At 39.0% G+C, this 13,624-nt stretch overlaps 4 protein-coding genes across 4 annotated transcripts; all 4 read right to left on the reverse strand.

The window, feature by feature from the left end:
* Positions 1 to 3,575: 3,575 nt before the first annotated feature.
* On the reverse strand, positions 3,576 to 4,115 carry EAF02_011128 (uncharacterized protein; the record flags this gene model as incomplete). Its single annotated transcript, XM_038907174.1, has 1 exon — positions 3,576 to 4,115. One exon carries the CDS (start codon positions 4,113 to 4,115, stop codon positions 3,576 to 3,578), a length of 540 nt encoding a protein of 179 aa, XP_038752918.1.
* Positions 4,116 to 5,708: 1,593 nt separating this feature from the next.
* EAF02_011129 (uncharacterized protein) lies at positions 5,709 to 5,996 on the reverse strand (the record flags this gene model as incomplete). Its single annotated transcript, XM_038907175.1, has 1 exon — positions 5,709 to 5,996. The coding sequence occupies one exon, from the start codon at positions 5,994 to 5,996 to the stop codon at positions 5,709 to 5,711; it is 288 nt and encodes a 95-aa protein (XP_038752919.1).
* A 624-nt stretch (positions 5,997 to 6,620) lies between these two features.
* On the reverse strand, positions 6,621 to 7,378 carry EAF02_011130 (uncharacterized protein; the record flags this gene model as incomplete). Its single annotated transcript, XM_038907176.1, has 2 exons — positions 6,621 to 7,135; positions 7,198 to 7,378. The coding sequence occupies 2 exons, from the start codon at positions 7,376 to 7,378 to the stop codon at positions 6,621 to 6,623; spliced, it is 696 nt and encodes a 231-aa protein (XP_038752920.1).
* Positions 7,379 to 8,788: 1,410 nt separating this feature from the next.
* Positions 8,789 to 10,493, reverse strand: EAF02_011131 (uncharacterized protein; the record flags this gene model as incomplete). The annotated part of the gene is made up of 3 exons (XM_038907177.1): positions 8,789 to 8,920; positions 9,013 to 10,380; positions 10,437 to 10,493. The coding sequence occupies 3 exons, from the start codon at positions 10,491 to 10,493 to the stop codon at positions 8,789 to 8,791; spliced, it is 1,557 nt and encodes a 518-aa protein (XP_038752921.1).
* Between the last annotated feature and the right edge of the window lie 3,131 nt (positions 10,494 to 13,624).

The raw sequence follows: 13,624 nt of genomic DNA on the forward strand, positions 1-13,624 counted from the left end.
TCGAGATGATAATAACTTGAGTAGTGTGATTAGAGCTGCTATATAGATCGTTATCGATTATTATTGTAGTGATAGTCAGATTGAAAAAGGTTAGGTCCAGAATGTATCCCCTCATATACATAAGAGCATCAGAAGTCCCGATATACTCCATTCCTTGTTCAGCAATCTATTATGTAAGTACATTATCTTAATTGACAATTGCTATTTCAGATTTCCATAAATCATATTTAGTATTAAAGTCATTTTCAATAACTATACCAATCCCTAAGGCGATCTTTAGTCCGAGTATATATTCTATTATTAGCGAATCAAGCAAAACGCAATAGGTATTGAGAATCGAGTATCTGTTAATATTGATTCAAAATAAATCCCTACTTTCAATCTACCTTATTTATCTAACCTTCAAATTACCTCCTTTTTGTATATAGATAATCACTCATAATCCATATTTAAAATTATTAGTTGCTCTTTAAATATTAATCAGTTGGTATTGGTCATATACAGCATGATTTTGGATTGCCGAGTTATTATACAGTCAGGATTCTTGGATATAAATGATATCCATATCAGCCTCTCCAATAACCTATAAGAAGATAATATGATTAAAATATCCATACCCTACATTCATTTATACAATTATAAGCTTTTTTCTTTCTGTTAAGTTTGCACTGATTATACAACTCATATAAGGGTGGTAGCGGCTTTATTGGCATTTGACTTATTCCCTTCGCTCATTTCAGAATTGGAAGGTGAGAAGGCTTTTTCAGTTATAGCTGTTATATTATAATTTACCCCTTTATTAGCACAACACAAAGAGTTACAGCTCGAGATATAAATCGAACTGTTGGAGAGGCCTTCCCCTGATCGGGCCCGTTTGGGTAATCGATCTACTAATTGTCATTCATTCTCGTAGGCAGTAATACAGGCCCTTGATATAGGGGGTTTAAGAATAACCATTTAAGATTGTTTGATTAATATTAAAGTAAATGCCTTTCCTTTATATACTTCCTGAGTCTTCTTTCGGCTAGCAATCCTGATTTCTTTTATTTGTTGATAAATGAGTCTAATTAGTTTTTTATTAATTAATCATAATATTGCTAAGCAATTGCTATACACAAATTGGAAGGGTTTTAGGTATTCTGCATATTGAATATCGTTTTGATATTACTCATAAATCTTTCCATCGATATATTTAGTAATCAATTCACTACACCTAAAATAACAAACCAAACGATAACACATATACAGATTACAGTATAGCTAGTATTTATTAAAATGCTATTGTAGTTAAGGGTGTTATGATTTATTAAGAGATTTCGAGTATTTACTAATATTAAATAACTAGAATGATTTTATTATTTTCTTAAAACTAACAATTCAGTTAACCCTCCCTATAAAAAGGTTTACCCTATACTTAGAGACTCTATATTGCATTGATTTCTCTCCTATCTGTATTTTGATCTTTTCTCGAATAATTATATCTAAAAGTATTGTGAGTACACTCAACATATTATAAAAAACCTAAAACACAATATAGTTGTATTAGATCTCTACAGTTTGAGCATTATCCATATCAAATGCAATAATCAATTATATACAATTTTCGTTTCATAAAAAGTTCTTATATTCCTCTAATATCTTATATCCCAGGGTCCACCCTATCTTGTTGTAATAAAACAAGGGGATCAATTCAAACCTTAATTCAGGAATTGCTTTATAATCTTTAATCGCAATTCGAAGAAATTATTGACAATCATTTGTTATTTATTTCCTATTTTTATAAGGATCATACAACTATTTCGCTTTGTTGTTCGCATTTCTATATCGTTTCCATCGTTTTGGACATGCTCGTCTTAACACCTTTCGATACCTAAGGCACCCCCTCAGTCTTAAGTATATCAATATAGGATTTAGCAGTACCCTCTAAGGTTATTTTTGTAATTAATATAGGGGTTCTTTATATAAACCCAGCTTATTTTATAGTCTTGATTATGCCATTAATATACACAGACCTCAGCGTATCGGCGTGACTCAGTTCCGTTTTGTTCAGGGTTTTAATACATATATCGATTACACTTACAATCTTTAAAATTACTCATCACTTTCCATTCTTTTTATAGAATTGATTAGTTATTATTTTATAAATAAACCATATATTATTATCTCTATTCACTTTAATTATCGATATAATCATCGTTATTGTTATTAAAGCAATTAGATCGCAACCCGACACACTCGGCAGTGCAACAGATCGCTCACAACCACACATTGACAATATCATGGTATTGTAAGATTCCTTCGTTTCAACAACTATACAACAATGTATAATTCTTAATAAATTAGCAATAAAAGTTATAAAAATCTAAGAACAATTGAATGATTTGCTTTATGAAAAAAAAAAAAAAAAAAAGATTAATAGATATAGAGATATAGTATATAGTGAGTTTAAAGGAGTATAAATAATCTTTATTATTTTGAGGGTATTTCTTTAAATATTTATTTATAAGAAATTTTCTTTTTTTTTGAATTTTTTAAATTAAATATATTATATATTTATAATTAAAATTTATGATTTATTTTTAATAATTTTAATTACAAAGTTATTAAAGATTTTTTGAAGGTTTTAAATTTGTATATGATTTCTATATAAATTTGAAAATCGATATTTTGAAGTTCTAGATCTCAATCTAGAAAAATCCTAAAAATCCTAAAATTTCAGAACAAGCTTAAAATGATTTGAATTATATATGTATAAGTTTTTATTAAATTATATTATATATTAATAAAGATGTTAGTAGACTAAAAAAAAATGATTTTTGATATAAAAGGGTGGCCTAAAACAGGGGTTGCTAGAAAGTAGGATACTCGATTTATATAACGGAAAACCCTATGTACCGGAAAAGATAATAGGTACTTGACTTCGAGCATCGCAAAATCTATATGTATCTCAATATCTCTTATATTTTCTTATAAGTTATATTCTGTAACTACTCCCGGACATTCCGGACATTATACTCGTAAAACCTTCTCATTAAAAAATCGCGATCGCATTGTCGCCCTCACGCCTGATCTGTAAAGGGTCTTAGGGTTTATAGCGTAATAAACTTCCTCTACTATAGCTCTAGTATAGAGCTTATACTAACCCTAATATTTATAAAGGAGTCATTCGAGCTCTTAGGACTCACTACGATATAGAAAATCGTCATTTGTCTCGACGGCTGCTGTAGCGTATAGATTTTATACAAGATCGCTACGCGGATCTGTACCTCGGATCAAAGCGAGTGACGGTGCGTCACATCCAGCTTAGGAATGACCTCAATGCCTGTTTTCTAACATCGTCGAACATTGGTATACTTGACCTTTTTAATTTCACGTGAGAGCAACAAACTTCTGCTCAAGGATCGATATAGTCCTATCGAACATTCCAGCAATATACGAGTAGTTCTGGATGGACGATCCAAGCTAATATAACCATTAACGAACCTAAAAGGAGCAGATTCCAACACCTTAATGAATGGTAGCTAGGTTAGGTAAATTCAAAACCTTCTCCTCAAATAACCACGGTACTACCTCCCTCAAACCTTAGATAGTTTCTCTACAAGCTCCTTCCACAGCCCTGTGTCAACAACATCCATAGCAATATCATCATAAACTGCAAATCTTGACAGCTCGTTCTTAAGGTCGTCGATCTCTTCCTCTCCCCATTTGATAATTCTGAATCCACGCGCACAATACTTTTCAGGTGCCATCTTTGTAATACAAGCATCTCCATAGATCCCGCGACCGTGCTTTGACATCGGTAGATCATATACGTTATAGCTCTTAAAGCCATAATAAAATCCGTTCAAAGCTGGGACAACATGGTCCGTGATGTCAATTCGTGCTATGTCTCGGCAACTCCAGCCAAAATCATTTTTCCAGTATGGCCTCATATCAGGTACGTAGTGAAGAAAGCGGTCGATTCTGTCATCATTTCGTACGTTAACGGTTCCGAGGCGTTCTATTCTTGGGGGTGCGCCATTGGCTGGAATAATCAAGACAGTCACTGTTGGACCAGATGGTGGAAAGAGCGGGGGTGCGGCAGTTGAGAAAAAAGATGTTATAAACTCAAACATCCTGTCGTTGAAAATTTTCAATACGGTTGGTCTGCGGACCTCAGAACGATTTCCAATACTGCTGTCGGCCGGTAACCTGACGTCAGTGAAGGTGACGGGTTGAGGATACCTATAGCTCTTCCTTCTAGCTAAGGAAGGACCAGGATTGAAGTGAATGTTGTTAAAGTGGAGTATAGAATAGTAATCCACGTTGAGAGTTCACTCGACATTTGAGTTAGGGGATAGCGCGAACCCCACACAAGACAGGTGGCATCTTCCCGACCAGTTGTCACGTGCCGCAAGTATTATTATTATTCCCTTAGGCAGAATTTCATTGTGCGCATGCCGCCGATTTTCGACATATTAGCAAATGTTTAGGTGGAGGGTATACTCCGTAAATTCACATGCCAAGTATGCTAATACAGGGTTTAATACATAATGATACTAGCCCACATTGAGAGTTCGGAGTCACTGTATCAAAAGTCGCATTCAAGCCAGCATCGACTCTATCGAGCTTAGTTCAAATAAGTCATCCTATCGATGAACGGAACCCGAAGATAGTACTAGAGACCTAAGGGCCCGTTCGGTCTATTTATTTATTTTTTTGCTAAAACGAATTTAGAAGAAATGTTGATTAATAATTCAATCTAAATTTTGTAGATTCAAATAATTTTTTTACTTTATAAAATATAGAGCAATTATATTTTAATAAATATTAATTGAACTTTTATTATAAATTTAGTAAAGTTATTATACAAATTTTCAAATTTTATTAACCTATATTTTATAGCTTTTCGTAGTTATATATTGTGTTTAATAAACTTATTATATTGATAACAAAATTCAAAATAATTTAATATGTTATATTAGCATTCGATAAACGCTTATTTGGGCTATATTTGTTATGAACATCATCTAAAAAATCGATCCGAACGGGCCCTAAGGTCTCAGAGCGTACCCTTGAAGAAGAACAGCTACTTAGGATCTCTCCACTATTTTAGGTCAGTACATCAATGAAGTCAGGCAGCGGAAGCAGCAGTCCTAACGTAACAAAGATGTTCCAAGTACCATCCATTCACGCAGTTCTGCCTACAGAGAGTAAATACAAAGTCGAACTTCTGCTACACCTACACGAGACGGCAGTGCACCGCGCAGACGTATAGTACGGACATATACACATGGGTAGGATGTCACGAGCTTGCGAGAGAGTGGAGAGTTGAAGTAGTACTACGTCGGGAAACAAGCAAGCCGCGGTGGTGTAGACCTCTCAGACGAAACATACTTTCGTCTTGTTCGCGAGATCGTTACGTTTTGCTAGCGTAACCTACTCGTAGCAGGCACGATGTTTCCGGCACACAGCGCTATCAACTAGCAGAAGGTGAAACTCCTCAAAACACAGCTACGAATTAATTTCAAAGATTTGAGTAAAGAGTCTAGCCTCAACACAAATACTGCTTACTAATAACTTGCAAGCGAACCATAACTCCTTCTATTACATCAAGAATACTATGCACACTAATTATATCAAATATATAATATTTTTTCCTGCCTTGAAAACCCAAATCCGAACTAAAGGAAATGAGAAACGATTCTCTATTCTTTTGTGTAACAATCTTATATCATCCGCGCCATTTTTGGCTCTAGCTCTGCTTCTGGCTCTGCTGCCTCTGTTGCTTCTGGATCATCTGCAGAACTTTTACGTTTCCGATCACGTTTTACCTTGCCCTCGATGACCTCCTTTGTAGCACGCGTTGCTCGTGCCACCTCGATGTCCTCAAAGCTCATTACTTTCGCCTTCCCGAGTACGACTGACCTAGGTGATCGGCGAGCCTTAGCTTCGTTGTTCATTCTAGTCAACATCTGATTTTGATCATGGAGGAGGGCACGTTTGGCAAAGGACATCTGGGCGGCATGGGTGAGCTTCTCCACATGCCTCTCTAGGCGCTGTATACTCGCCTCATTCAATGTATGAGCATCCCGTTTGATCAGATTCTGTAGCGACGCCAGACCTTCTGCTGACACTGGCGTCACAGGTGGTGGTGGTACGTCGTCTTGATGACACTAATCTACCTGTATCTCATCGGCCCTCGAAACAGTTGATTGAGCAGGGGGCTGAGGTGTCACCCTGAGAACTCTGTCTGGGTTGAACGGAAACAAACCACAGGCCGCCCATCCAGCCGTTATATTTCTCTTTGTGAAAAAAAGAGATAATAATGATCAAGAGAAAACATTTTATATTCTCGACTATTTGTATCGTTAATCAATCGCATGTATTTAAATATAAAAGAGATTTAAAAACTTCGTTGATTTCGATTAATGTAGTCTATGTGTGTGATTTTGTCTTAAAAACAGCAACAAAATCAATCGAGTAAACATCTAGTTGAATTCATACCCAGACTATGAATATAATACTTTATCAATCTTTCCATCTCCAAGTCCATTCGATATCATTTGAACAATGATACAGCTTTCGAACCTATTCAGCTGATCTCCACCCTTTTCTCCTCTCGGCTATCTTTTTCCTGTTTACAAGGCCAAAACAGATTTTCCGGTGCCGTATTCCAGATCAAAAACCGGCATTGAAGTCAACGGTGTCTGCAGGCCCAACCCAGATGGACAGACAGGGAGGTTGCTTGTCTTCAAGTCTAATGTGCATTCTTCATCTACCCCGAGTGTACAGGAACTTGTTGCAATGTTCCACAGTCCGTTATTCTGTGAAATCCAATTTGACCCTGCAAGTGTGCAGTTTGAAATGTAATTCATCGAATTCGCGGCGGAGAATGGTAATTTCTGATCTGGAGACAAAATCAGATCCGAGCAAGCCGACATGGGCTGCGTGACATATGTAGCGGATATACTGCCTCCTTGTTCCGGATTTACCGTAGCAGACTGTCCTGTGTAAAGGTAATTCCACGCATCATAAGATATGTCATGTGCTCCACCTGAATGGTCGATATGAAGTAAGTTGACGGACCGTCCGCCGTAAGATACCTGCACGCATATACTAGCACCGCAATCAGGCCATGTAGGCCAGTATGCAACTGTTAAAGATCGGAAGTTAATATTGTTAAGTGAGGATTTGTTTTCTTGGTTGTTTACATACCACGGTTAGTGTTAATCATACAGCCAAGAACTCCAATTGAGCTGCTAAAGAATGGATGGGGAGTTATAGCAACAGGTATCCCTGCTGCTGGGTCTGCTGCTACAACAGAAGAGTTGGCTGGAACGACAACTGCTGATACAGCGCTCACAAGTACGAGAAGAGAGGTGAGATAATGTCTCATCGTTAGAAACCGATAAGAGAAAGGTGGTAATCCTGTTGAATATTTCAAAAGACGACAACAAATTCTGTATTCTTGTAAGATGAAGAAGATGTCTGCTCAAAACGAGTGACTATGAAAAGAAGGACATAAAAGAATGACTAAAATGAAACTCGCAGTGCAGCAAGCAATGAAAACAGTTGTAAGTGTTATATTTCAAATGATGGGAAGGGCAGAAACGAAACATTAAGTAGGTAGGGGAGGTGCACCATTACTGAACGATATATCTACCAAGTTTATGATCCCATGAATGGAGGCGTAGCAAGACATTCGGTGTCCTTCATACCAGGTAGATTCTAATTGTAGGTCAGATGTGGGAGGTTGCTAGCTACCTATGAAAAAAATCCTGTTGTGGCATCTTTCGCAGTTCGACTAATGAAACGGGCGAGGAGTGTCCTGAGGATTGATTACTAGACCAAGGACCTTTAAGAGGAGGATTATACAAGGTCTTCCCCCCCCCCTAATCCTGTAATACAACTGTTCTATAATTGATTACCCCTGAGTTCCCTTTACCGCAAAGGCAAACTTACTGAATATGGCGCAAGCTGCATAATGGTGTTTGGATTGTCTTTGGATTGTCTATAATGATCAATGATTATCGATGTTCTTAAAGCAGTCATAATCTAACATTTGAAGACCCACTAAGATGTGGCTCATTTAAGATTAGCCAACAGGATGATGAAATACAGGGTGTATTATCTTCATCGCCTGATTGTTGTCGGACCGTGAAGGATGAGGCTTAGCGAAAGATCGGCCGAATATTTAAAGAGCACAGTCAGAGCAACCTTCCTGCCTAGCAGTCAATTACTACGAATAGTGCGACACAAATAAATAAATACCAATACCTTTACTGATGACGATAAATATGCAGAGATACCTACCTAAAATAAGTAACGGCTATAAGCGTGCTCATGCACCGGCGCACATTGAATGCATACAATCCTCGTTGTGCCCTCAAACATTTTTTGGTAGACTGTTCAGATAGGCATACAAGCACTTTACTGCGGATCATGTATAAAGCTGGTATTCACCATTCATTTCACCTCTGGCTTGGAAAAGTTTGTTTTTATTGACTATTGTCTATCGAAACAGTTGCACTGCAGCGATCAATATATTTTGGTCGTTCATTGAATATTCAACGACATACTGGACCTCGACCCTTTTGCCGAGACAACCTTTGAAGGATAGGAATTTGAAGCTTCACATAATTACAACTTTAATGATAGTGAAGTTACCCGAGTTGTGATTTATCCTTAGATTCGGTCATTTTATCTACAGGAAAGTGTGTAATTAAATCCCAGTGTTATGCCGCACCGAAGCAGGGCTATACTCCTAGTCAATATATGCAAAATCGTATGCTTTCGTATCTATGATTTATAGCATTGGCTTAAGATCTTCTGCAACTGTAAAAGGTGCATCTGTCTTGCTCTTGACCTCTTCCACTGTCACCCCATCTGCAATCTCAATCAAGGTAAGTCCTTTTGTAAAGTCGACATCAAATACCCCCTACAAATTTGTTAGCACTCTTTGTTCTTTGCCTTCCATTACCAGCCGCCAGGTGATCACTTGATCATCAGCGCGGATAATAGGCTACTCACCAGTTCAGTAATAATCCTCGAGACGCAAGCTTTTCCCGTGAGAGGAAACTCGCACTGTTTAACAATCTTTGCATTTCCTTTCTTATCACAGTGCTCCATTGTTACAACAACCTTCGTCATTGAAGGGTTGCTAACTAAATCCATGGCCCCTCCAAAGCCCTTAATCTTCCCGGGTAACATCCAATTCGCAAGATCACCGTTCCCGCTTACTTGCATAGCTCCCAATATGGTCAAATTTACTCTTCCAGATCGAATCATACCAAAGCTCTCCTCGCTACCAAAAACTGCAGCACCGGGGTTTAGTGTCACTGTCTCTTTGCCAGCATTGATGAGATCCGCATCCTCAAACCCCTTTTGAGGATAGGGACCCAACCCTAAGATACCATTCTCCGATTGTAGTTGTACTTCGACTTCTGGACCAACAAACGATGGCGCAAGCATAGGCATTCCTATGCCGAGATTGGCATACATACCATTTTTGAATTCTTTGGCGGCGCGCCTAACGATTCTCTCTCGCTTGGCAGCGGTATCACCACTACCTAGCGCACTCTTTGTCGCTGGATCATTTGGATCTTTTGCAAAGGTGAATTTTTCGATATTCTTGGACGTTGTAGATTGAATAACTCTCTTGACGTAAATTCCCGGGAGATGCACAGCTTCCGGTGGGATGTCTCCTGGCTCTACAATACTCTCTGCCTCCACGATTGTCATCTTCGCGTTTCTTCCCATTGCACCATTGAAATTGTTGGCTGCTAACCGGAACTGACAATTTCCAAGTTTATCCGCTTTCCAGGCTTTCACGAAAGCGTAGTCACCTCGAATACTCTCTTCCAGAAGATAAGGTTTGCCGTGAAAGATTTTTACATCTTTTGGATAAGAAAGCTCCTTTGGTGTACCATCGGGATTATTACGAAGTGGAAGCTCGCCGGTTTGTACAACCGTTCCGAATGCAGCAGGGGTGTAGAAAGCAGGTATACCTTTACCACCCGAAGCACATCTTTCGGCCAACGTTCCTTGTGGTGTCAATTCCAACTCGACTTCACCAGTCAGGTACATCTTCTCAAAAGTTTTGTTCTCTCCGATATAACTTGCAACCATTTTTTTGATCTGCTTCGTCTTCAACAATTTCCCCAGACCTGATTCATCTGTACCGGCATTATTTGAAACTGCAGTGAGGCCTTTGAGATCTGGTCTGTTAACGACTTCGTCAATGAGGGTATCTGGAACACCACAGAGGCCGAAGCCTCCGCATAAAACTGTACTGTCCGGCTTCATATCTTTGAGAGCCTCGGAGGCTGAAGGAAATACTTTGTTTATTTCATTGCGGCGGGTGGTCGATGCAAATGTGCGAGCGAGTAATATTGATTGCTAGAACCTCAATTAGGAAAAAGATATGTATGGATCAGATTGTGACGGCAGACTACCTTTCTGCTAGTCCTAACATAAGCTCTCGCCGTTCTTAAACACAAATTGTTAGGCATGTTTGTCTTATGGGGACCTAATGAACTAAAGAGGTAAAGAATTGCACCGCCTGTATATTCATCTAAGGGATATGCCGACTTCTATCGTGTCAATGGAACTAAACTGTAACAAAATAAAGAACGGCAGCACAAGGAACAACAAATTTAATTTATTGATTCAAATCGCAATTCACGAAGCTGTTTTACGAGAAACGATAAGTGAGATAATTCTCCAGATTTATTATTGATAATGCGGATTGTTCATTCCGGAATCCGGGGTAAGAACATAACCCTATGCAAACCGAAAGGAGGGGCCATTAGAGCGGAAAAGATTCATCGGAATTATTCCGAAGTTACAAGTCACGGTGAGTACCAGTAACAGTCACGTGGTTTACACACAACCACAACAACTGGTGAACCTCACTATCTCACTCCATTTCCACAAATATGTTGCTGTCTTTGTTAATGAGAACCCTGGTGTTATTTTCCATGATTTATGAAAATTTAAACCATCTCTTCTTAATCTGCTCTTTTATTCTTTGAGCTGATATCTCAATCTCAATCTCAAGGCCTACAAATATCTGGGTATTATTGGCTATGGCGTCTCTACAGTTGGACTGGCTCGGCAGCAGACTCTATTTTAGCGGTAAATTTACAGAAAACTGATCGTCATTTTGACGTTTTGAAGAGGGCATTTACATTTTATGCCACCAATTTCTTTCTTGATCGTGGCTAAATGAATCGATTCAAAATAGGGTATATTGGGCCGAATACATATCCTAGTGGAACCGGACCTACATAAGGTTTGAGGGAAAGTTGCGAAGTAGAACACATTCCAGTGAGACTGTTTGGCATCTTTCTAGAATTAGTATATCGATTGGTAAAGGTGGATGACTGATTCAACGAGGGAGTGGAAGGTAATGGGGAAAAGCGCCGGGTTGTGACAAACTGAACTGAGGGTAGTTACAGAAACTGTCTGTGGCTCGAAAAGGAGATGATGACTTGAGAGTTTCATGGCAACCTCAGGGATAGAGAAAGAACCAGACTCGTCCGTAATATCTCGATTGATTCATATCAGCTATTTATTACGTTTTCCCAACATCTTTCATGTAGTATCACTCATGCCCTTCCATGAGGATGAGAATGTTTATTACAAGGATGATAAGTTATAGAATGTTCAAAAAATTGATAGGATATAGGGTCTCCATCCTAGATTTTGGATATGACAGGAGAAGATGGGAATGTGAGATTTGAAACGCTGAAACTTCTGCCTTTGAATATGACTCCGTGACCATAGCATCACATACTAACTACATTCATGGCTTGCTTGCTTCGCTAGTTTTACCCTTATGATGACATTATTCCTAAAAGTAGGTATCATAGCGCCCCTAGATGTAATAGTCTCACCCACCTTCACCTTCTTTCTTGGATCTATCTCAATATTGAAGCGGCACAAAAGCGAAAACGCAAGCATGAAGATTACACGGGAGCCAAAAATCTCTCGGACAATATTTCGAGCCGCCGGCGAAAAGATGATAGCAGATTCTCTTCGCGAGTGATATATTGACCAAGAAAGTGCTTTGGATTAAACCGATCAGCATTTTCGACAAGTGACTAAGCCTCGGTATGCATATACAGGATTTGAATCAACAATTTCCTGTCGGGTCGAATCACCCTAATACACATGGTAACTTCGCTCCTCGCTCACACGCACCGACGGAGAAATTTCTTAGGGGATAAACTCATTGTAGAAATGATTTGATAGAAAAGAACGAGTGAGGATATAAGTGTTACTAATCCCATGGTTCGGTTGTAATGTTGGGTTAGTCTTGGTAAAAATCGTATCAAGACAAGATCGGTCTTACCCGTGGCGAATAAGACACCAGAAACAGGTTCTGTAAGCATTCGTGTTGATCCGACACATGGTTATAGCGTGACGTAACATGTCGGCCAGCAGCTTATGATCAGTGTACTATGAATCTCAGCGACCATAGAGAGCTTCAGCAGTTATCGTAATTACCAAAGAAGCCCAGCAGTATATATGTACCTAATGATCCTTTGGACATCGATTATGCCAGGAAGATACATCATGGTATTTGATTTCAGATCCTATGTGCGGTAAAGATCTTGCGTATTGTCCCAGGCAGATTGCAACGATGTCAAGTTTTTGGCCTTTGGAATATGTCATTATCTTTGTGGGGCGCAATGTTTTTGAATGCAACGGTGAGCAAGCCATTTGATTGACAGACCTGGTCTTAGTCTCTAAAACGGAACGGTGATCATGCGAAAAACCACATCTGGTGCAAACGGCGGTTAGTGGGAGGGGCATGGGGGCAAGATCAAATGGAGATGAAGATCAGTACAAGATCAGTTGTGATTAGCCGGCCGTGTAGGATAATCTGTAGTGCTGAACGTGCTTCCATATAAAGACAACTTGAGCCGCCGCAAATTTTTGAAATTGATTGCTCCAATCGTCCGAATCACTCAGACATCCATTGTTTCCGAAGTTTTGATTGGTGGTTTCGTCATACATGTGACGTTACCTTTAAGTTTAAGCGAAATCTTTCGAATCACTGGCGACGACTTTTTAAGGGGCAAAGGACGCGCGGGGAAAAAGATAAACGGGCCGTTAAAGAGCTGAAATATATATATTGGCACCGCCTCATAGATAAAATCAATCCGAAATAAAACCACTCTGTCCATACGATTTCACTAAAGAGATCATCGTCACTCTTATCTATTGTCCCACTTCTCCACTCAATCACTGACTTATTTCTCCATACACCACAAGTGAAAACTATGTTTCAAATTCATTCGGAGTATCCTCATAGGGTATTGCTATCGTTGGTGGTTGTATCACTGGAATGACTTTAGCTTTGGGTCTTGGTAATCGAGGCATCTCTTGCAAAATACATGAGCGAAGCCACATCTTTTCCAAGATTGTTGTTGGTGTTGGTGTTGCATTTGCTTCGAACTCTGTTTGAGATATGGAAGCATGAGATCTCAGTGAGTCTACTGCATTCAAAGCCGTCGCAACACATGGCCTCTGTAAATCAAACTGCGCTAACATGTTCGAAGGAAGCAAAGAATTGTAATCTTACTTTGTTTTCTTGGGTTGCTATCACGACAATGGCAGCGAGCCCTCCAAGGTT

Source organism: Botrytis sinoallii, assembly GCF_014898435.1.
Source record: "Botrytis sinoallii strain Bc 23 chromosome Unknown BSIN_030, whole genome shotgun sequence".
NCBI lineage: Eukaryota > Fungi > Ascomycota > Leotiomycetes > Helotiales > Sclerotiniaceae > Botrytis > Botrytis sinoallii.